Genomic DNA, 22,626 nt, shown 5'->3' with positions numbered 1-22,626 from the left:
TAGTTTTTGTAAAGGTTTATAGTCCTTTGCAATGATTGCATGATACATTTCTTCCCCCATGACACAGCCCTCAGACCAGGAAGCGCCGCTGGCAGCTTGCGCTCCACCTCCCAGCAGCTGGGCTTTGCAATCCGATCTACACTAGCTGCAGAACATCAAATGCACTTTCAACATCTCCATTTAATATTTACATTCAAGCAATTAATAATTGGAAGCTTATAGTTTAGACATTTCTAATAGCAGCAATTTCTATAATAGCTTGTTTAGATAACGATTTTTTTTTTTGCACATAGAAACACCACATGTGTACAGTATCAAAAAATATATACCGGGAATGGTCCTGCGGGTTGTAAGGAGGGCAAGGGGACGAGACTAACAAATGCTGAATGGTTAAAAAGGAGAACAGAAAATATTTGTTTTGATATAGTTTATAAGGTGATCTAGGGACTCCATAAATCTAGGCTTTATATTTCATTATATAAATACCTACAAATAAATATATTAGCGTGGCCAGAGAGCGACCAGCTTTCAGCTCAAACAATACATTTCAATAACACCACGTACAAACGGGAGCAAGAATCACTTGACAAGTTAGCACTGTTAAAATATAATACTATAACTCTGAGTAACTGGCAGGCCCCATCTTCGGTGTCCCGGTGCCCGCAGGTCCTGGGGCAGCCCACGACCGCAGGGCGGGAGCGGTAGTGAGGACACCCCATGTGGCAGGGATGGCCACCGTGCCCAGCCCTGTCCTGGCATCCCCTCGGTGGAGGTGGCGGGTTTGGCTGCTGTGGTGCGGACAGGGGGCACACAGGCTCCAGGGAGGGCACCAGTACCTTAGAGGGAGGCTGTGGGGCCAGTGGCCCCGGGACGGGCAGGCAGCTCCCATGGGGAGCAGCCACCATCCCACCTCACACCGTCACATACTCCTTGAAGGTCACGGTCAGGCAGTTTGCGGTCACATCTGTGATAATTATATTCCCAAAGAAGGGCTTGAATTCCTGCAGGGACTCGGCCTCCTCCTCCTCCTCCGTGGCCTCCTGGGGCTGTGGAGGTTTCGCGGCCGGTTTCTCAGCTGCTGCCGGCAGCACCTCCGGCTTCACCTGCACCAGGGCCAGCTCACCCTCCGCCCGCGGCTTCACGCAGCGCAAGTCTATGGGCTCGTCCAGGTCCGAATCCAGCAGGATGACCTCCGGCTGGGTGGGGGGCTCTGGCCGCTCTGGGGCCGGGGGGCTGAGGCAGGTGGGGGCACTGATGCTGCGGGAGGTCAGGCGCTTCTTGCCTGGCTCCTGCTCCGTGTGCGGCTCCGACAGGCAGCGCTTGCGCGAGCTGGGGCTGGAGAGGTTCAGTCCCATGGAGGAAGGGCTGTGCTCACAGACGGGACTCAAGGACCAGGGCACGAGGTCTGGCTTGGTGGTGAGCTGCAGGGGCTGCTCTGTTGGAGGGAGGGGCAGCTCCTTGGCCAGTGGAGTCTTTTGGGGACTTTCCTTGAGCTCTGCGGGGGGCTGCCGGCTCTCGCCCTCTGCTTTGCTCAGGGCGTTGCTGCCCACCACCCTCTCCTCCCCCGGCTTCCTCCAAGCGTCCAGCTTCTCCTCCCCACCCTTCTTAGGAGTCCTCTCCTCTGCAGTTCGCTTCCGGGGAGGCTCCCCGGACTTGATCTTCACCGCCTGCATGCCGTTCTCCATGTACTTGCTCATGACAATCACAATGCGCCCGTTCTTGTTTTTGTTCTTGACGATCTTCATCTTGCCCCCGAGGCCGTTGCTGGTCACCCTGTCCCGGGGAGGAGGCCCGGTACCACTGGACAGGTTCTTCTCAGCCCCGTTCTTGCTCTCCGTAGTGAGGTTCTTGACTGGGCTCAGCAGATTTTTGGCCGGGCCATGAGACCACTTGTCCGGGTGGGTGACCAGGGGGCTCTTGTTACTGTCCAAGCAGGCCTGGCTCTGTGGCTCCTTGCTGCTGGGCTGGTAGTGGGGCTCATACATCTTGGGGTCTGGCTGGTAGTGGTGGTGCTTCTTGCTGTTCAGCTGGTAATAATACTTCCCTTTGCTGTGGGACTGGTGCTTCATGCCACTCTCCTTGCCGTTGGGCTGGTACTGGTGGTGTTTCTTGCTGTTGAGTTCATACTGGTGCTGCTGGCTCTTGCCAGAGGAGCCGAGATCCAGCTTCGGCCTGTTGTCCACAGCGGGGTCCTGCAGCCCCGTGAGGATGTTCGAGCGGCGGGCAAAGGAGGGAAGCTGCAACACAAAGCCAGGGGCCGCAGTCAGCTGGGGCTGGAGAGCAAGGTGTTGGTGCTCCGGCAGGTGCCGAAGGCTCCGGTGAAACCCCCGCCCCTCCAGCAGCTCTTGTTACAGGACGCTGCATTGCGGGGTGCCGTGTCCTCGAGCAGGCAGCCCCAGCCCACTCCAACTTACAGGCTGTGCATTGCTCCAGATTAATGAAGCAATGAAAAGAAGAAAAGCACCCTTCAATCAGCTGTCTGGGAACAGGGGCCAAGCAGGACTGCTGCTGCTGAGCCTGGAGCAGTGGGCTAATGCCACCTGGCTTCGGGTGCAGCAGGTCTGCCCCGCAGCCCGGAGGGACGGGGGGCTGGGATGGCCTGATGAGCTCGGTGCTGGGGCCTGGGGGTCCCCGGGGCACCGCCAAGCGCCCAGGCTGCACACAACTCCTCAGCATGATGAAACCTGCTGAAAGCGGCTCCCTGGGGACGGGGCTTTGCTGCAAACAGGCTGCCCGGGTGCTGTGGGGCTCAGCTCCACCACACATTTACCTGCACGACCAGTGGCTTCGGCTTGGGCCCCCGCTTGCGGTATCCCATCAGCTGCTCCTGCCGCTCCCTGTGGGAACACAGAGTCACGGCAAGGCCTGAGTGGTGGCACACAGACCCCTGGGGTGCCCCCCTCCCTGCACCCCATGCATGCATGGCGGCTCCTGCGGTGCCAACGACCCTACATGGGTGCAGCGAGCTGGTGCGAGGGGGTGGCAGGAGGGGAGCCAGGGTGCAGAGCCGCAGGCTGGGGGTCCCGCAGGAGGCAGCGGGACAGGGGCACAGCTGACATGCTGAGGCAGCAGACACCTGGCAAGGCGACTTCCCCACTCCCGCCTCTCCCTGCTGCAGCGAGGGGCTGAAGTTTACAGTTTGAGCCAGAATACTACAGAAAATAAATGCACAGGAAAAAAAAAAAGGGCAGAGAAAAAAAAATAAAAAAAAATAAAAGGCCCGTCCAAGCGCAGCAGCAGCGCCGCCTCCTCCACTCGCAGGCATCAAATCCCCGGGCAGGCAGGAGCGCAAGGCGCGGCGTGGGGGGAGCGCGGCGCGGGGGACCTTGAACCGGAGGCGTCGCCCCGCGGCCCCGCGCCGCCCGCCCCGCCGGGGCCGCGCCCCCAGGCCCCGTCCCGTCCCGCGCCCGTCCCCGCCGCGGCCCCCGGCTCCGTGACGCATCCGCAATTGCCGAAGCGGGCGCGGGGCGCTGGCGCCCGCCGCCCCTCCCGGCCTCCCTCCCGCCACCGCTCACCTGTTCTGGAAGGCGATGAGCAGCCGGGGGTCCAGGATGTTCTCCTCCGGCTCCCACGTGTTATATCTTGCGAGAGGGGAGGAGAGCGGCCGTCAGCCGCGGGGCCCCGCCGGGAAGGGGGCCGGGGTCCCGGGCAGGGGAACCCCGCCGCCGGTGGCCGCTGCCGGCCCCGAGCACCGGGCCCGCCTGGGAGCGGGCGTCCGGGACTCGGGTCCCGGGGGAGGGGGATGGGCGGGGAGGGGAGAGGAGGGAGCGGGGGGGGCGGCACGGGGACGGAACTGTTTATTTAGCGCAGTTATTATTCCGGAGGAATTCTAGGCATGTCATGATGAAATTTTCCAAATCCCCTTTCCCGGACCCAGGAAAGCGGCCGCGGCGCGGAGGAGGGGCCCGGCCGCCGAGTCCGGAACAGCGGCGCGGATCCCCCCGCCCCCCCGCCGGCACTGTCATGCAAACCCCAAATACTCCGCAGCCCGCAGCGGCCGCCCTCGCTCCGCGGCCGGTGCCTCCGCCTCCGCGAGCGGCTCTCGGGGGCCGCCCGCCCGCCGCGGGCTGCGGGGCGGCGCGGGTTATTTTTGCGGTTATTCCCCCTTCCCTTCCCTTCCCCCTCCCCACAGCCGTCCCCCCCCCCCCCCCCCGGTTCTGCAATATGGAGCCCGACTCCCGAGGAGGGAAAGGGGGAAGGAGCCATTTTCTGGTGCACATCAGCCGCCGCCTGCTCGGCTCCCGCCGCCGCCGCCGGGCCCCGCCGCCGCTTCTCGCCGCCCGCCCGCCCGCCGCCCGGGCCGAGGCCCCTTCCCGGGGTGCTGAGCGCGGCGCAGCCCCGCCGCCGGGCCGCCCCGTCCCCGTCCCCATCCCCGCTCGGTACTCACTTGGGCGACCATCCCCTCCATTTCACCAGGTACTCGACTCTGCCCTGCGGAGCGCGGGAGGCAAAGACACGGCGTCAGCTGGACCCGCCGCCCGCCCGGCCGCCCCCCGCCGCCCCCGCCCTCCTCACCTTTCGGATCCGCTTCTTCTCGATGCTCTCCACCGCGAAAACGTGCTCGCCCACCGCCGGCAGCTCCATGCTGCAGCCGGGAGGGGCCGGGCCGGGCGTCCGCGCCCGCCGCTGCAGCCGAGCTGGGCTCCGGCTCCGGCAGCTCCCGCCGCCGACCCGACAGACACTGAGCCGCGGCACCGCAACCCGTGCAAATCCCGGAGCGAGACGTCAGGGAGGCGGTGCCTCCCGGGCCCGGCTGCCCGTCAACGGCGGGGCCGGGGGATTGGCGCAGACCTGCCGGCGAGCGACGCGGGGAGGGGGCGAGCGAGGCGGGGAGGGGGGCGGGCGGGGGCCGGGCAGGAGCGGCGCGGAGGGGGGGTGGGGGTGGGCGCTGCCCCCCGCCCCACGTGTGACTCAGCACGGCCCCCACGGGCCCCTCGGCCGGCGGGGGGCGGCAGAGCCCGCGGGGCAGGTGCGCGACACGCGGGGGTCAGGCGTGGGGGTAGGATGCGTGGGGTGTGTGTGGGGGGTGTCCGCGCCGTGCCCCGGGCCGGGAGGCGAACCCACGGGACGGCTCTACGCCGCGGGCTGCCTGGGGGGACGGCGGAACCCCCGGCCCCCCGCACGGCCTGGGCCCGCCGCCTCCTTCCGTGGGGCCCGGCCTGGAGGAGCCCTCGCTCCGCGCCTGGGCCGGCGCTGCGCCGCTCGGTGGGTGCCTGCGGCCGCGGGGAGCCCGGCCCGGGGTCACTGGCGGCGGGGACCCCCCCGTGGCAAGATAGCCGGAGCGGGCCCGGGGCAGGTGGCGGCGAGTTTCCCTCGCCCGGTGCCGGAAGCCGCAAGCGGCGGCGGCGTGCGGGGAGCCCGGGGCGGGAGGCTCCGCGCACTCGCTGCTCGTTGGAGCGGATTTGGGGAGTGGGCTGAGGCCCGCGCGTGTCCGCGCCGACCCGCCGCTCGGCAGCGGGGGACCCCCAGCCATGCCCCGCTCTGCTCCGCGAAACGTGGCGGGGCCGGAACGGCAGGCGAGCCCCCCCGGCAGGTGGAGCGGGGCCGGCCGTGCCCGCGGCCGCTCCGAGCCGCGCCAGCAGCCGGGCACCTTCCCGGTGCGGACCCCCGGCCGCTCCGCGCGCAGCCCCCACCGTGGGGGCGGGCAGCTCCGGGGCTCCCGCCCGGCACGGGAGGCGCGGCCCCGCGTGGGGCGAGTCCCGGCGGGGCGCTGCCGGAGGGGAGTGGCGCCGCGCGGAGCCCCCAGACACTCCTGGGGGTCTCGGCTGCCGGGGCCGGCCGACCGCGGTCTCCGCAGGTGCCGGGCCGTGCCCCCGGGCCGCCGCCGGGGCAAGGGGACGCGCGGGGAGCCGCGGAGGGCGGGACCGGAGGCCCCGCGCCCGCTGCGCAGCCCCCGCCAGGGTTCAGCCGGCCCACGGACGGGAAGGCCGCTCCCCGCGGAGCCCGGGACCCCCGTGGCCACGGCCGCCGGCAACTTCCACCCGGGCTGCGGGAGCGGCGAGGCTGAGCCCAAGCGGCACTGGAGCGGCTCCTCTGCAGGGGTCCCGCAGCAGCTCCCGCTCCCCCGAGGATGCTCCCCTTTCTCCCCACCCCACCGGGGCTGGCCCCGCCCCAGCCCGCGGGCTCGCCCGTTCGCCGTCCCCCCGGTGGGGCGGCCCTGGCCGGCAGCCGCCGCCTTCGGGGGCCCTTCCCGGGCCCGGGGGTGCGGGGGCACCGGCGAGGCACCGCTGAATGTCACCGCACCAGAGACCATAACAAAGACGCAGCCGCCGCGATCGTAGAGCCGAGCCAATAAAAATCAAACTGATATTACAATTTTGATTTCCCTGGAGGGCCGAAGGGGCTTAATGTAAGAATTATTATCCATTGTGAACAGCAGCCGAACGAAAGCCCAGACAGGAAGATTTAAATATTTTTTTTTTTAACTTAGCGGTTTTCCTAAGAAACATACATTCATTGAAATTTATGCCAGCGGAGTTTGTTAACCCTCCCCTTTGACATTTCAAGCTTCTCCTGTTGCCAGAGGAGACAAGCCGAGCACAGCCCACTAATGCCTGCAATAAAGTAAATGCCCAGGGACGAGCGCGATTTGGTGCAATTCGCCTCCGATCCGGGTAAGCTGCGGAGCGCGGCGCCCAGGCCCGGCCCGGCCCTTCCCGGGACACGGCGGGAACGGGGGATGAGGGCAGGGGCGGCCTGGCTGCATATATGCATCTAGATAAAAAAATATATATATTTAAATGTGTGACGACATCCTTGGCATCTCTGTAGAACCTGCCTCAGGAGCAGTATGAGAGGCCACGGATGAAATATAATATTAAAAAAAAAAAGTGAAAGCCACACTGAAAACCAACATTAAAAGCGTTTTAATCATTGCCTGGCTCGTGGCTCCAGCAGCTCAGCACCAGCTCCCATCCTCTAGGTTTCTGGAGGATGTTCATCTCCTTTCTGTTACTGGGCTGATTGCGTATGATTCGCAGTAATGATTGTAATGGTGGTGATTTTCTGTCTCTTACCTTGCTCAGATAGCAGCAGTTCATGAACTGATACATCTTTCCCTTTGTCAATTTGAAAGAAGACACCTTATTTGAACCATATAAAATAGCCTAAATAAGGAAAGCAGGAAATGTTTCCAGCTGCTGCCTCTTCTTGACTGGTTGGGGCATATCACAGGGATGAGAAAAGAGAAAGGGTTTCCAGCCAAAAGAAGCAAGAGCCAACCACTGCCTTTTAAAGCCAAGATAGCAGTTGTTTAATACCATGCATTTTGTTTATGATTTGCCTGTTTATAAGGCAAGTATGAGGTGCAGATACACATTCTGTGGGTATTCTTACCCTCTGCCACACACCTGTGCAAAAATTCAGGTTCCTCTCTGCAGAGCATCATTGGTAGGTAACTGCTCCCTGCAGCAAGGGGATGCCATCCTGGGCAGAGGTGCGAGGAGCAGGTAGATGGGCAGAGCAAGTGCAGGGGGGCTCTGGTGACCCCCCTCGTGCCTGTGCAGCAGGCGGCCTGGTGAGGGCCTGATCCTTAGCAGGGGCTGCCAGGGTGCAGCTGTAAGACAAAATCCTCTAGCAGCCAGAGACAGATGGGCTTCCTGCAGGTGCTAGGAAACATACCAAGGCAATTTCCCCTCAAATACTTGCTGGCCATGTTCCCTCTTACTACCTGGAGCTGATGTCTGTCTAGGTTTATTCTTTTCACCATTATTTTCAAAGTTCTTGCCTCAGAGACAGAGCCAGCTCTGTGGCAGTGGCTCACTTAGGTTGGGTTCTGCCCCTCCAAAACACGAAATGCTCCAGTTCTCCTCACCCTTACACCAGTGGCTCCTGCAGACCTGCTGTATGTTTGCTATCAAGCAGCACTGATTACACATGCCATCATTTCTGATGTTGCTCATTAGTCTGTACCATTATTAGCAATTCAAACCAGCAATTCTTTTTCAGCTGTAATCCTCCAATTCTACCAAGATGACTCCAAGGCTGCAGTTTGGGTGCTTAGCTCTTCCTCCCCTCTGCCCTGGCAGGGCCAACAGTTCCTCCTGGAGCCTGAACAGCTCAGGAGCATGCCACACTAAGCACCAAATAAAAACAGAAAGTTAATTCATTAATAGTTACAGCATTTCCTTCAAGGCCACTCTTGCCAGCGGCCAGGCATGGACTTTGCGACTCTCTTGCGTGACAATGTCCTTGGAGGGAGGGGGAAGGCGCTGACCCCATTCATTCCTACCTGGCGGCCTGCAGCCTTGGCCAGCTGGGCTTGTGGATTTGCCCTTCTGCTTTTGTCAGCTCTGACTTGGATTTGAAGTTGTGGCCAGTCTGAAAACCAGATTGTAATATAGCCCTGGCTGAGGTCAACACCATGCTGGCAAAAGGTGAGAAAAGTACGAGTAGGTAGGCTTGGGGGAAAAAAAAAAAAGAAAAAAAAAGAAAAAAAGGAAAAAAAGCAAACCTACTAAACCCAAAACCCACCCACCCACCCACTCAATAGGATGCCATAAGGTAAGATGCAAACAATGAAACCCTGTTCCAGGTTGCCAAGGCAAATCTGTCAATAGAGTATTGAACAAGCAAATCTGACTTGCAATTATAGTCTCCTTCTAAATACAAGCTTCCCCTTTGCCTCACAGTTCAAACCCAGTGCTGGTGCTGAGATCCTCAGTGATTGCTGGCCTTGGCTGTTTCAAAATGGTGAGGGAAGTCATCTCTGCTGGAAGCTGGGCTGGAATTTACTCCAGCATGTGCACTGAAAACCCCTGGAGCATCCCCACCACCTTCACTCCAGCAGCTGAAGTGACATCTGCCCTGCCCTCAGTGTAACAGGCTTTCTAAAGCAGCAAAACCCCCTACACAACAAACTGTTTACTCTTCAGAGCTTTCAGTAAAACATACAGGACCATGGAACACACTAAGAGTATTTTCAGATACTGCTGCAGAGAGAAAGCCAGTGCACAGAATGCCCAGCATTTTGTAATGCTCAGGAAAGCACCATAAAGAGTCTGAGCACTCAAGGCTGGGGCTGTCAGTGTGGACCGAGTGTGGTGGCCTTGAAATCAAGCACAGCAGCAGGGTCTGGAGCTGCCACCACCCACCCAGAGGCAGCAGCAGTGGGAAAATCCAGAGGCAAAACCACCCTAAACTGGGTCATCACGTGGAAATTTAAATGGCTTCACAAGTGCATCGCTGCAATTGCTGCTGGTGCACATGGGGCCACGTTAGGTGAACTCTTTTTTTCTGATGTTGCTTCCAGCACAAACCCGGAGAGGCTGTGTGTAAAATCCTCACGAACGAGACACTCATCAGGAGCACACAGTGTGCTTCCACAGCGGTTTAACACAACAGAGCCGAGCCTGCTTTCGTCTAGCCGGTGGAGGGGCTGAGATACAGAGTTCGCATGGCACCATTCCCCAGAGCAGCGGTTTTGGGGGCATGGCTGGGCCCCTTCCCCATCACCCCCAGAGTCCCGCATGGATGAGGCAGCAGCCCCCCCTGCAGAGCTGCAGTCAGCATAAGCAGGGAGGGCAGCATCTAACGGTGAGTTCTCAGGTGACTCCATCGCGTGGAGACCCGGGTGGGAATGACCCCCCTTCCCCACTGCCTTTTTCTGCTGTGCTTTCACCCCCAGCCTCAGGCATGGGTGCTGGCAAGGGTGCCTCGGGGACCATCTGTCTTTAATCTTCTTAAGTCGGGCAAGTCGGGAGAAATTCAGAGGAAAAAGGCACGGAAGTCCCTCTGTCCCTGGCCTCCTTCCACAGCACAGGGCTCAGCACCCACCCGGTGGGAGCAGGTCCTGCCTGCCCCACACCCCCTCCAGCAGTGCAGACTGCCTGGGACACCAGACAGCGAGCACCAGGAAGCATTCCCACCCACAAGGGGAGTAGGGGGGCTGTAGGTCTCAGGCAGAGGGAGAAGGGAATCCCTTCCCCTGCACACCGTAGGGAGCCTGGTGCCCATCTGCCTTGTCCTGCCCTGCACCTTCTCCACTGTTCCCCTTGGCTCCGAGAGCCGCCCTGGGGATGGCTGTACTCAGAGCTCTTCTTCCTCCTCTTATCACTTAAGCTGATGCTGTTCCTTGCCAGCTGAATGTAATTATGAGATTTTCTCCATCAGAAATGGGTCTGCGCATGTGTCTCCCAGTGAGGCTGCAATCCACTGGTGGCAGCAGTGAGGAGCCACTCAGCTGCCCAGCGAGTTGTGAAAGGATTGAGATGTTTTGTGCAAGCTTTTCCAATCTCCTCCATCCACTGGAATCACAAAAACTTCCATCAAAAAATAAGCAGTGCCAACATGCTGCGTGCCCCAGACAGCTCAACTTTCAAGCTGCTCCACAAAATCAAACAAGAAGCTACTGGAGTCAGATTTAATTTCAGACACAAAACCTCAAGTAAAACATGTTCAACAAAGGTTCCTCTGCAACAGATGCCACTTGGGGAACACCAAAGTCCCACACATGGGCCAGGAGCTGGGACGGCTCTAGCTGGCCCTGGCAGAATGATAACAGCCTGGAGGTGGCTCTGGGATTTCTTCTCCTCTATCCATTCTCTAGGTAGATGGGAACTACGCTGCCACCTGCCCTGCACCCGCTGCAGAGAGCGTGAGAAAGTCGGAGGCTCCAGGACATCTTGCTGAGGAGAGCAGGTTGGGGTAGTGATTAGGGTGGTGGTTTAGAAATACCATTAACAGAGGAACTGGGAAGAAATTATCCTCTGTGGCTCTCCAGGGCTTCCCCCACATGTGACTCTCCAACACACTCAAGAGGAAATAAATTCCCTTTTTCTTAGGAGCCAGGCTGAGAGCCTGCAGCTCATTTCACACCAAAGGTGCAAGGACGAAAGCCTCTGGACAGATACTTCCACCATCACAGCAAACAGAAGCCTGGCCTCCGATCACACTCTTTAATGAGCAAAACCACCATATTACTCTTAATAAAGTGAGTCAAAACACTTACCTCCGGAAGGGTCCTTATTCCTTCCCAGGAAGGCAGTCCAAGATTTGCATCTAGCGCAAACAGTCCTGACCATGCAGAGGAGTCACCGGGCACAGGGGGTTGCCGTGCATGGTCTGATGGCAGGACAAGGGCGCACAAGGCAGCTGTGCTGCCGGACAGTTCACCGGACCTTCCAGGGAAACATTTCAGCTGGAGCTTCTCAGGTCTCTGCAGCTCTGAGTGGGCAGCCAGGGAGGCAGCATCACTGGAAGGTCTGTGGTTTTGAAATGCAAAAGTGTTAGCTTGACATTTCAGTAATCAAACTCAGAGATTGGAATGGCTCTACCTGAAGTTTCTGTTAAAAGCATTCACCTTTCAGAGAACATTAAACACAGGGAAAACCAGTCCCAAAAGCATCCTGGGGAGATAAACCACCACCTGAAACTCAGCTATAACACACGCTGCTGGAATTGCCGTATGCAGCAAAACCTGATTCCTCCACCTCACACAGCTGCAAAGCCAGCTCTGGCTCTGCCTGTGCCCACAGGGATGCCAGCCCCAGCCTCTGCTCACCCACACAGGGCTGCTCCTCTGACCCACACGCTCATCCCACCGAAATGGGCATGGCCCCATGCCTATTCCTCCCCAATGAGCCTCCAGCTGCTCAGTGCCACTTCTCCCTTTCTGGCAGCAGCTGGGCTGAGCCCCAGGAGAAAGGGCTTCAGCTGGGCCTGCTGGGTGCAGGGCACCCAGCACACCCAGAGGTGCAGCCTGGCTGCCTCATCCCATGCAAGGGCTCTTCCAGCTCCCACCCACACAAGCAACTCTTCCTGGGAGGGATAAGCATCCATAAGGCCTTCCCCACCTGCAAAAGAAGCTGAGCTGGTCGTGCCAAGCTATTTAAGTGCAGACATTGATTGATTGATTTGCTAAGATTATAGCTGAAGTGAGTGTGCCTGCACCCAGGTGCTGCCCTGAGCTGCCTGGGAAGGGTAGGGTGGCTGCCCGGCCCCGTGGAGAGCTGCAGTATGGGGCATGGGGAGAAGGGAGAGAAAGGGAAGCATGGAAAGCTACAGCCTCTCCGTGCTGGGACCTGTACCGCAGGTACCAGACAGGCTCTGGCTATCAGAGCTTTTACCTCCGTGCCCTGCACTGCGCAGGGGCTCTGGTCCCATGGCCACCTGGCACTGCCAAGCCACAGCTCCGGCTCCCACCCGCTGCTGGGAGCTCCCCTGGCAGCACAATTGGGCACTGCGTGGCACTGATCCAAACTGACACCCTCCCCAGGCAGTGCGGCAACAGGATTGGTAATTGCCCACAGACAGAAGTGGTAATTACTGGTTTGGGCTGGGACAGCTCGGGGAGCTGCAGGAAGAGGAGCAGGCGAGGGCCTTGTCAGCACACGTCCTGCCGCACAGTCTGGGAATGGCACATGGCAGCGGCTGGCACACAGGCAAAGCGCTGGTGGTCGCAGCAGATTGCCCAGCCCTTCCTGAGTGATGCGGTGCTGAGCCCTGGGCCGAGCTGCTGCGAGGACTGCGGGGGTGCTGAGCGCCACTGCGCAGCCAGAGATGGGGCTGTCAGGCCCTGCAGCTCTGGGGGCTGTGAAACACCTGGGGGCCCTTCGGTACCCCCAGGGCTGCAGGGTCCTGGCCAGCGTCCCCAGGCGCTGCGGCTCCCGTGGAGCAGCCATCATGTGGTGTTGTGGCTGTGCAGCAGGTGGGTTTGGGGCTGCTCTCTTGGGTCTCTCCTTATGCAAATGGCAACAAGATCCTTGGTCCAGGCATACCAGCAGTGCCGTGGATGGGGAGACCGTGCAACCACCACTTGACCGAGTGCTGCTGCACAGGAGCAAGGGGCCATGGCCCCTGCGCTTCTCCCCTCTGGCAGATCCATCGCTGGTGTCCGTCAGCCATAAAATGCAGCATTTGACAGAGGTGTCTCGGTTTCAAAAGGGCACTGCTGGCTCACGCCCGAGCAGCGAGGACGGGGAGTCTCGCCTGCCTGCACGGCGCTGCTGTGTGCAGGCAGAGGGAGGAAGCGTGCGCAGCGCTGTGGTCAGGCCGTTTCCATCCTCTCTGCACCTGAGCCGAGGCAGCAGCACAGCTCCCCGGCAGCCCTTCCCTCCGGCTGCCCGTCGGGGTACGGCTGGCTTCCTTCCGCCCGCGCCGCCCTTCGAGCATCGCCTCAGCAGGTTCAGCCGGAGCCCATGCTGATTGCGAGACGATTCACCAACCCAGCGATTGCCCTGGCACTTTATCCTCTCAGCAGATTACCCCAAGTATTTATGTTTTCAAAGGTTCTGGTAAGATTTACTGGCCGTGCTGTCCGTCCTCTGTGCATTATACTGTCACCAGAGAGCTCCCTGCTATAAAGCTTCTTAGCCCAACCCAAGTCGAGCTACATTAAACCCGTTAGGAAGTGTACACGTTTGCCTGGGGGTGGGAGCCCATCTGTATTTGCAGGGCAGAAACACGGAGGGTTACAGGCCTTGATCCAAGGCAGCTGCTGGCCGTGTGTCACAGCGTGGGGGTCTGCTGCGCATCCCGCTCCTGCCAGCCTGCAGGGCTCGGGCGGTAATTCAGTGCCCGCGCCCAGCATTGGTCCCTGCTGCTGCAGAAAGCCCAGCCCTGGCCCTGGATGCAATTTGCACAGGGTATAAATTCCTTAAACCAAAAGACTGATAATGTGTGAGTCATTGCACATGCATGACATAGGGCAGAGCTGGCGCTGGGCTCCTGGCCGGTGGCTGCCGTGGGTGCATCGGCTCATGCCAGGTTTAGGTGACTGGAAACAGCCACAAGGAGCTTGGTGAGCACTGCTGGGGAGACACAGACTGGTCGCTGACTGGTTAGACTGGCTCCTCCAACCTCTGCCCCTCCTTGGACTACCTGTATTTGGTTATATGGAGCCAAGTGTTTGCTAAGTAACTCAAACTGGACTCCTGGGATCCTGCACTACTCATGCCTGGCAGAGCACTCTGGCCCTGTAGTGACACTGTCCTAGGCTCTGCGGGCGCCGGTGACTGACCCTTGGATGCTTTCTTCTGCTGCATGTTCAGGTGAAGGTATTGCAGGGAAAAGCTTTGCAATTCACACATGGGAGAGAGTGGCAAAGCAGCACGGTGAGAGTGGGGTGCTTCCAGCTAGAGAGTCCTGCAGCCTGAGAACCCCCCCATCAAGGACTTCTCTGGGCAGGGGAAACCTCTCCACTGAGTCCTTTCCTTTTGCTTGTTGTTCAGTGGGATATTTTAATGAAAATTATGTCTTCTCAGAAGAAGGGTGGCACCTCCATGGGAAGGTTGGGTCCTCCAGGCACGATGTCCCTGGGATGAGCTGCCAGGATGGCACAAGCATGCTGAGTCTCACAAACTGGATGCACTGTTCACCTGAGCAAGAGTCCCCCTGGGCCGGAGCAGAGGAGCCCAGCAGGGCTGGCAGGGGCTACCGGAGGCCTCCGGGCAGCGGCGGTGGTGCTGGGAAAGGGGACCCGCACCAGCCGCCCAGCAGTGCTGAGTCACCCTTGGTGAAAGGGCAGCAAGTGATTTGGCTGTGGCAAAGGGAGACTTTAGCATGTCCTGGGACACAGTGGGATGCAGGGACTGAGAGGGACAGAAAGATGGAAAGGTGCCTTCCTGCATGAGGCTGAGGGAGGCTGCAGCTGGGCTGGGGGCTGTTCCTTGGAAAGCTGCAGACCATCACCCTTTTCACTTCCCCTTCTCTTGGGTGAGTGCATGTGCCCCTGGCAGCTATTTTTAGGCTGCCGCTCACTGTCTGTTTCCCCTGGGGATGCTGAGCAGGTTCTGGGAACTCCAGCTGTCTCTCGGGCAGTGCAAGAGATGCTTCACTTCCTGAGCGTGCTCCTTTGCTCTTCAACACGTGCACTAGCTCTGGTGCTCTCCTGCAACTGCCCTGGCATGGGCAAAGTCCCCCACATGCCCCTCACCAGGGCCAGCAGTGCCCTCACACCTAGGACAGGCAGGATGGCTTCATCCAGGGAGGGGGTGGTTTGAACGTCACCCCATGTGCATTTCCCTGCTCCAGAGATCTTCCAGATTTTGTACTTTGTGGGATGCATGTGAGGGTCCGCTCACTTAATGGATTAAGGAGCTCTCCCAGCCTGGAGGAGCATCCTTCCAGGTTGGCAGTGCAGGCTGCTGTCAGGGCTGTGTCACTTCCTTGCTTGATTGCTTGCTGGGATAAACCCCTGGCACCAGACCCTCTGGGCGCTGCGACAGACTCAGGCTTCCAGCAGCTGGGAAGAGTCAGGAAAATCCGAGGAACAAGCCAACCAAAGCAGCTTTGCCACTTTGACCAGCAAGGAGCAGCAGGGCCCTGTGTGAGAGCCCAGGGGACACAGGCGAGTGAGCCTGGGAAGGGCTGCGGCTTCAGCCTGGGTCTGAGGGCTTTGGTGGTGCTGATGATCTGCCCCGGCAGACAGGATCACAGGCTGCGTGGACGACTGCAACGCTGATTCATGGACCTCTGTCATTAAAAACACATTCGCTGTCCTAGTCCCTGAGGATTTACTACTTGCGGCCAGGAAATACAGCAAATGCAGCTGCCTCGTGTTGCGCGTGCTGGAGGGGACAGCTGGGAGCCTTGGTGCAACCTGGGGCTCAGTCCTAGACTCCCCCTTGCTGCAGCCTTGCCCAGCCACCCTCTTCTGCCCCGACGCCCACGATGAGCCCACGCTGCATTTCCTGGGCCCTGGCACGGCCAGCACCAACCCGTTGGGTCCCACGCATGTCCCAGCCTGTGATGCCCCGCGGTGCAGCCCAGGGCTCAAGCCTGGCTGTGTCTGGAATGGAGGTGAGGAGCTGCCGGAGCCCTGTGGTGACAGGCAGTGAGTCAAGCAGGCAGGAGCCCGCTCTCGGGGGGGTGACACCATGGGGACAGTCGAGTCATTTGGTTTCCAACACACCCGTATGGCTTGGTGGGTTGGCGGGGGGCACCCTGTCCTCCAACGGCAGCCCAGCTGGCCTGGCTGCAGGCTCCCCGTGAGCCCGGGTACCGGCTGGGAGCAGGGCTCCCGGGGCTGCCAGTGGTGCTCGGTCCATCGACCCTCTGCCCGCCGGCAGCTCATTTCTTTGCATCTCTGCCACAGCTTGGTGCGAGCCCTGCTGTGCTGCTCTGGGGGACAGCAGGGCTGCAGGGACAGCGTGGCTTGGGGGGGGCTGGGGAGGTATGAGGTGGCACTGTGCGCACCAGCAGACTTGCACTGGTGCAGCATGAGGCAGGGCTGCGTGGGGCAGCGATGGGGGCTGGGAGGGGCAGAGGGACAGGCACGCAGAGCTGCAGTGTGCTTGGGGACCCCCCAGGTAAGCGGGGTGCTGCAGCCACAGGGCAGTTTGTTGCTCAGCCCCAACTCCTGGCACGTGGCTGCCCAGGCTGGGGGGGCTGCCGGGGCAGCCCTTGGCACGTCAGGGCCAGCCCCAGGGAGGCTCCCAGCTTCGCTTTTCCCGCAGCCCATGTTTGGGCCGTGGCTGTAGCAGAGCCATAAAAGGCAGCATGGGGAGGGTGCTGGCGCAGGGCCCGTGGCATCGGGGCGGCTGCGCTGTGGGCATTCCGGGACCTGCCACCATGAATTGGGGCTGGGGGCTGGGGCTGCTCCCGGGGCTGTGTGGCTGCCATGCAGAGGGGATGCTCTGGGCTTCCCCCAGCCTGTTGCTGCCCTACAGAACAGCCCATGCCCACCCCACCCCCGTGGGCTGCCCCCCCCCCCCTCCCCAGCACCCATGGGTGCCCAGGGTGCGGGGGAGCACTGGTCCTGCGTGGGCATGGGCAGAGCTGCAGCCGTGCTCCGGCTGGTCATGCAGCCCGAGCCAGGGGCTGGCTGACAGTCTCAAGTGCCCTCCCCAGGACCGGGAAGCCGGGCCTGTTCTTATCTAATGTCATCCTCTGTGGAGCAGCAGTGGCAATCCATGGCACAGGGAGGGTGTTTGCAACCGAGTAATTTGGGAGGTGCTGCAGATGCCAAGACATGGGAATCAGAGGGGCTAGAGACTGCCACAGGCTGAAAGCACAGAAATGAAATCCAGGCTGAAGTCACACTGCTAATCCACCCTGGGGGATGCTCGGGCTCGGAGGTGTCTCAAGGGGGAGATGAGGGGGCAGGAGCTGAGGCAGAAGGGAAGGAGCAGCAAGCTTGAGAACTCATTACAGATCGGGGTGGCAGATACGGCAGTGGCGAATTCCGTGCAAGTGTTTCAGCTGAAGCAAGCTGATGTAGGACTTCTGTACCACAAGCTGAGGACCAGAGCTTGGAGTTGTACAGTGAGCTGAGGTGCAGCAGGTGTGCAGTAAATGCAGTCAAACCAGCCAGTTCCAGAGGGCAATAATGGGGAAAAAAGTGGAGGCAGCGAGATTTTGGGGTGATGCAGGAGGACTCCTTCCCTCTGGGGACCTGCTGCAGCTCACCCCAGGGGCGTCCTTACCAGCAGGGACTGAAACACTGAGCAAAGCCCAGCAAGAGCAGCAGAGACAGGCAGATAACAGACCCACCACAGAACAGTGACTAATATATGGGGAAGGCTCGAATGTACCATGGTGCTGCCGGATGGCTGGGGTGGGGTGTGAGCCAACCTGGAGGAATGCGAGGAAGATAAACAGTGAGAAGGAAGGGCGATTCCCCAGGTATTGGGGTGGGCATCGCCGATCAGCAGGGCAAAGTGTGAGGGCTGAAAAGCCGGGGCTGTGCAGCGGGATGTGCTTCCAATGGCATTTATTGGGACCTCTCGACTTGGGTTGGGCAAAGGCTGGAAGGCTCTCCTGGGATGGAGAGCTGGTGCAGCAGTGCTGCTGGTGCTCCCAGGCAGTGGTCAAGGAGGGCTGTGGTGGCAGCTGTGTCCTTCCCAAGCTTTGCTCCCAGCACAAAGCTCAGACCCCCTGTCCCAACACACCCAGCAGCTTCCTCGCTCCCGCTTCAGCTTGCTAGGGGATTTTGGCAATGCAGACATGTAACATTAAGCCCAGCTGCAGCCATTTTAGACCTGGCATTAGACAAAGCAAAATAAATTCCTGTTAACTGCACCCCCCTGCACCTAAGACCTGGCTGCTGTGGGGGTCTGGGGACTGCAGCTGGCAGGTGCAGGTGAGACTGGCTGCCTGTGCCTGCTCAGCCCTCCCCGTGCTACAGAGGACACAGGGCTGATCCATCTCTTGCCTTGGCTTCTGCTTACGTACGTTCACACTGTTCGTTCCCTGCCTGAATGGCTAAATTAAGCCCAGTAACAATGGGCCATCGATTATCCCATTATATTTCCATCGGGCCTGACTTCACAGCTGGCTCCTGGAGGGGCAGCACACATAGCCTTGGCAGGGCCTCAGTGCAAACAGCCCCTTGATCCTTCTGCTCTCCAGAGCCCTGAGCTCGATGCGCCAGGCACTTTGGTAACGCTGGGTCCACGGCCCTGCGTCAGCTGCTGCCCCATCCTCCGTCAGGGATGGCGTGGCAGAACCCACACACCAGCAGCGATGCACCTGCAAGGGAAATGGCCTCTGCTTCAGGAGAACCTCCCCATCCCTGGAGGACTCTCAGGGGCCATCCCTGCTCTGGCAAGCTCAGGGCTTGCTCCAGCCGTTTGCACAGGCCCGGGGGCCGTGTCCGCTCTGCCTGCTGCTTACTGCAGGGCTATATCCCCTCCCAGGTCCCCCTCTCCCCTTGTTGCTTCCTCCTGGCCAGCCATGGCAGAAGCACTGCCTGCCTCGTCCTCTCATATGTGAAGCCTAGGAGAAGCCAAGTGATGCAGTCCTGCAGATCCCCCCAGCCCACCCCGCCACATCCCACCCTGTCCCACCCCATCCCATCCTGTTCTGTCCTGTCCCATCCCATCCTACCCCATCCCATCCTGTTCTGTCCCACAGGGGAACAGCCCCAAGAGCACCAGGTCTTAGTTGGCCGTTTCTTCCTGAAACGTTTCATCCTTGCTCATTCTTTTTATTACCCAAACCACTGACAAAGCGATTTTTCAAGAGCAGAGAGGTCAGCGCACGCAGACCCTCATTGACTGCCTTGCGGTGCCCACCCTCCTGGCAGGGCTCTGGCTTGGCTCTGCCCCACACCTCCATGATGCCTGTGAGCCTCCAGGTGCCATGGAGCATCCTTCCAGCCGCAATCTGCAGGAGAAGGGATGAGCAGAAGGAGAGGGACGGGCACCCCGGGGTGGTGCTGGGTGACATGGGCAGTGCTGTGCGGGGTGGCAGCCCAGGGAGGGCCCCCAGTCTCCCTGCGTGGAGCCCATGCTTGCGGGGGGAGCTCCAAAGCAGCACAGCAGAGCGGTGATGATGATGACGCTGCTGTGTCTTACAGGGATGCTTCGCCTGCAGATCTCCTACCTGCGTCAGCAGCTGAATTCCCTGGTTTCATTCCCCACTCTGGCAGCTCCTTAACCCTTTCCTCCCGGCATATGAGGAGGCATGGCTGAGCACACAGGCTTCTTGGAGCTTGCATGGCGGTGGTTGTGACCCTTTGGCTGTGGCAGCCAGGCCTAACCCTGTTCCCACATGCCTGCAGGAAGGGATGCAGGATTTTTCAGCTTGCAGAAGCTGCTCCGCACTCTGCAGATTTCCTGCAACCTTTGCATGGCACCCCTTTAGCATCCTGGTCTGGCTGTACCGCATCCCTGCACTCAGCAAGCAGCCGGTGGTGCTGCTGCTGTCCGGAGCTGGGGCTGGGGGCTGCCGTGGTGTGGGGCTGTGCTGGAGACCAGGGTGCGCTCTCCCTGCTGGCCCCCGTCCCTGGGGAGAGCCAGCAGGACGGTGGCTGCTGCTCACCGAGCACCTTCCCAGCGCTCACTGCTGCAGCGCTGGCATTGGGGCAGGTTTATCACCTTGGCAGAAGGTGTTTGGGCTGTTTCCAGGGGTTTCCAGTCACTGCTGGAAGTTTTTCAGTGCCCATCCTCCAGTGGAATATGTGGGAAATGGGTTCCTGGTGCTGGGACCTGGCTGCTGGAGCTGATTTGAGCTGGGCAGCCCTCCCCGGGGCATGAGTAGTACCAAAGAGCTCTCTGCCTTCATCTGCGGCACAGGCTCTGCCCAGTGCTGAGGGCTTGGGGTCACACAGAGGGCTGGGAACACTCTGTGGGTGTTTGCCATGTCCCCACAACACCTCAGCTCTGGCAGGGCTCCCTGCACCTCCCCTGCACCCCAGGGTGCAGCGAGCTGGAGAGGAAGAGCAGCTTGATGCTCCCGGAGGCCGTTGAGCTTTAGAGGGACGGTGGCTTTGGCATCCCTGGCGTACCCGAAGCGTGCCTGCAGAAATGCAGGTGGCTGCAGAGCTGGGCAGCATCACTGTTGCAGAGCCCCAGGTGTGCGGGCTGGCTGCGACAGGCTGGTTTGGGGCTTGTGAAGAGCATTGTGGTGGCCAAGGGGCAGGATTTGAAGGCTGTGCCCACACTGGGTTGTGGTCCCCGGGCAAAGGGGGGTCGATGGGGCTGGCAGTTGGTGGAACTGAGTCTTGAGGGGGAACGCACCCATTCGGAGCCCGGTCGCCGATACAACTCGGGCTCCAAGTTGCACAAGGAGCCATTTGGTGGATCTCCAGGTGTCTCTGCAATGCTGCCCTGCCCCCCTCCCGGAGCTGGGAGGCTCCTGGCAGCAGGGCTCAGCAAGGCTCTTCCCAGTGCTGCTCTTGGAATGCTTGATTTAGATTTTAGATTTTCAGACTATTTTTCTATGTTGTATAAGCCTGTGGAAGGCAACATACAATCTTGGCTCAGCACAGGCAGGGCAGAGCAAACCCCCTCCCCTGCCCTGCATGTCTCCGTGGGATGCTGAGCTCTCCCAACACATGAAAGCACCTGAGAAACCTCTGGAGAGCAGATGCCCACTGCCCAGCCCCAGCAGCCGAGCCACCTCCCTGGCTGCCTCTGCCAACACCAAGGTTAGTCAAGTACAGCCGCAGACAGAAGCAGCTTAACTCGTTTGTGGTTCCTGAAAGACAAACACAAGCCAAACAAAATCAAGAGTCTTTAGGCTGCTCCCTCTCTGTGTCCCTACTGCTGCTTTGCCACATGAAGCAGGAGCTTTGGCAGGGGCTGAACTTGCAGCTGGCTGAATTTGGAGGGACCTGGTGTATCCAGGCATGGTGGAGGAATGGGGGCAGCTGGAGAATCTCTTCCAGTCGGCAAAAAGCACCAATAAAAGTGCCAGCTGATGCCAGGTCCCTTTTACTGGATTGCCTGAGCTGTCACTGTGCTCACGCCGGTGATTTTGGAGCACGCCTGGCATCACTGGGTCGGTTGTGGGCCCCAGGAGACACAGACGGCTCCACACATCCAGCTGGCTGCAGGCAAACCCAAGTCCCATAATGGCAATTTTCCTTTCAAGATGACCTCATACAAGGGCAGCTGCTTGGTTAATTCTGCTTAAAAAAATGCACCTGTAGCAGTGTGGTGATTATCTCATTGCTGTGCACCTCCAACCCCTCAAGTCCAGCAAAACACAGGAGGACATTTCATGGTGCAGCCAGAGCAATAGCAGGGTGGAGCAGGTCCCAGTGTGAAAAGAAATCCTAACCTCGGTGTTCATGCTCATGCATCGTGGCCCTGGGGATGGCCCCAAGGACTTTAACAAGAGGAAGCATTTTGATTTTGCCTTGGGTTTCTGGTTTTTGTACCACTGCACCATGGCGTGGCTCTGCTTATTTATTTATTTGCAGAGATGCCAGCCTGCTGAACAGAACAGAGCAAGCTTGCAAGGGGAAACAGGGAAAAACCCAACCCCCTTTGATAGTCCCTTCCCATGAGACCAGCTGAGGCTTTGTTTTAAAGGTGAGCTGCAGGACGTCAGTTTAAATGACAGCAGCTTGCAGACAATGATGGGCTTGGAAACAAACCACCAAAGCCACAAGGGTGGGCAGGGATCCCCCTGCTTCCCAGGGGCTGGGGGCCGAGCCCAGCCTTCTGAGAGGGGGAGAAGGGGCTGGGGACAGTCCCTGCCCTGGGGACGGCTCACCCTGATGACAGGCATAGCTCCCACTTCCCTCTCCAAGCCCTGCTCCCCATGCCTGGCTGGCTGCTAGAGAGCTCAAAGTCTTGCATGGCCGAAATCTGCTCTCTGGAGAACCTCTCCAGCACTGACTATTTCTATCAGCTGTATTTACTTTTCAGGTTTCAAGCATAACATTTTTTTTAACTACCCCCAGCTGAACCACACGGGTGGCATTTGCCGCCCAGGAGTGCTGAGGGATGTTATAGCAACGCTGGTCCACAGACACTGCCCCAGCCTCAACGCCCAGCCCGACAAGGAAAGCCGTGCAGGTCACCTTTAGCAAGTGGCCCAGGCGAGCGCTCAGTGCATCCAAGCATCTTGCCCCAAAACCAAACCAGCCTGCTGAGTCCATTACTGAGACTTGCTTCACGACAGCATTACCCAAATATTTTCTTATTAAAACCAGCAGCATCCAAACGCACCGCTCTCCACCTGGCAGGTGAACGTGCTCTTACAAAACCAGGCTGGAGAAGCCTCTCCAAACCATGGCCTCTTCAGATAGGTCTTAAAATAGAAAACTGTGACTAGCTCACTGGTGGATGGTGGAGGAACCCAGGGCTGAGCCCTGCAGCACCCCACCTGGCTCTGCCCCAGCACCCACCGCAGCCACTGCAGCATCCCCGTGCCCTGCGAGGAACCGGCGCGGCTGGGGAGGGCAGTCGCTGTCCTGCAGACCTCGTGCTGCCAGAAAGCAGTCCTATGGGCACA

The 22,626-nt window shown here is 59.7% G+C and overlaps 1 protein-coding gene across 2 annotated transcripts; it reads right to left on the bottom strand.

Annotated features, from left to right (window-relative positions):
- CBX4 (chromobox 4) lies at positions 1-4,711 on the bottom strand. 2 transcript variants are annotated; one of them, XM_040582200.1, is made up of 5 exons: positions 4,516-4,711; positions 4,388-4,431; positions 3,516-3,581; positions 2,771-2,837; positions 1-2,237 (listed from the first exon to the last, which is right to left on the bottom strand). In XM_040582200.1, the coding sequence occupies exons 1-5, from the start codon at positions 4,582-4,584 to the stop codon at positions 912-914; spliced, it is 1,572 nt and encodes a 523-aa protein (XP_040438134.1). In that variant the 5' UTR covers positions 4,585-4,711; the 3' UTR covers positions 1-911. The 2 variants fall into 2 exon arrangements, with proteins under 2 accessions (XP_040438134.1, XP_040438135.1); XM_040582201.1 differs by lacking the exon at positions 3,516-3,581.
- Positions 4,712-22,626: the final 17,915 nt, after the last annotated feature.

This window comes from Falco naumanni, chromosome 1, assembly GCF_017639655.2.
Source record: "Falco naumanni isolate bFalNau1 chromosome 1, bFalNau1.pat, whole genome shotgun sequence".
NCBI classification, from domain to species: Eukaryota; Metazoa; Chordata; class Aves; order Falconiformes; family Falconidae; genus Falco; species Falco naumanni.
The sequence above is the reverse complement of the archived record's forward strand: the minus strand, read 5'-3'. Positions and strand labels throughout refer to the sequence as shown.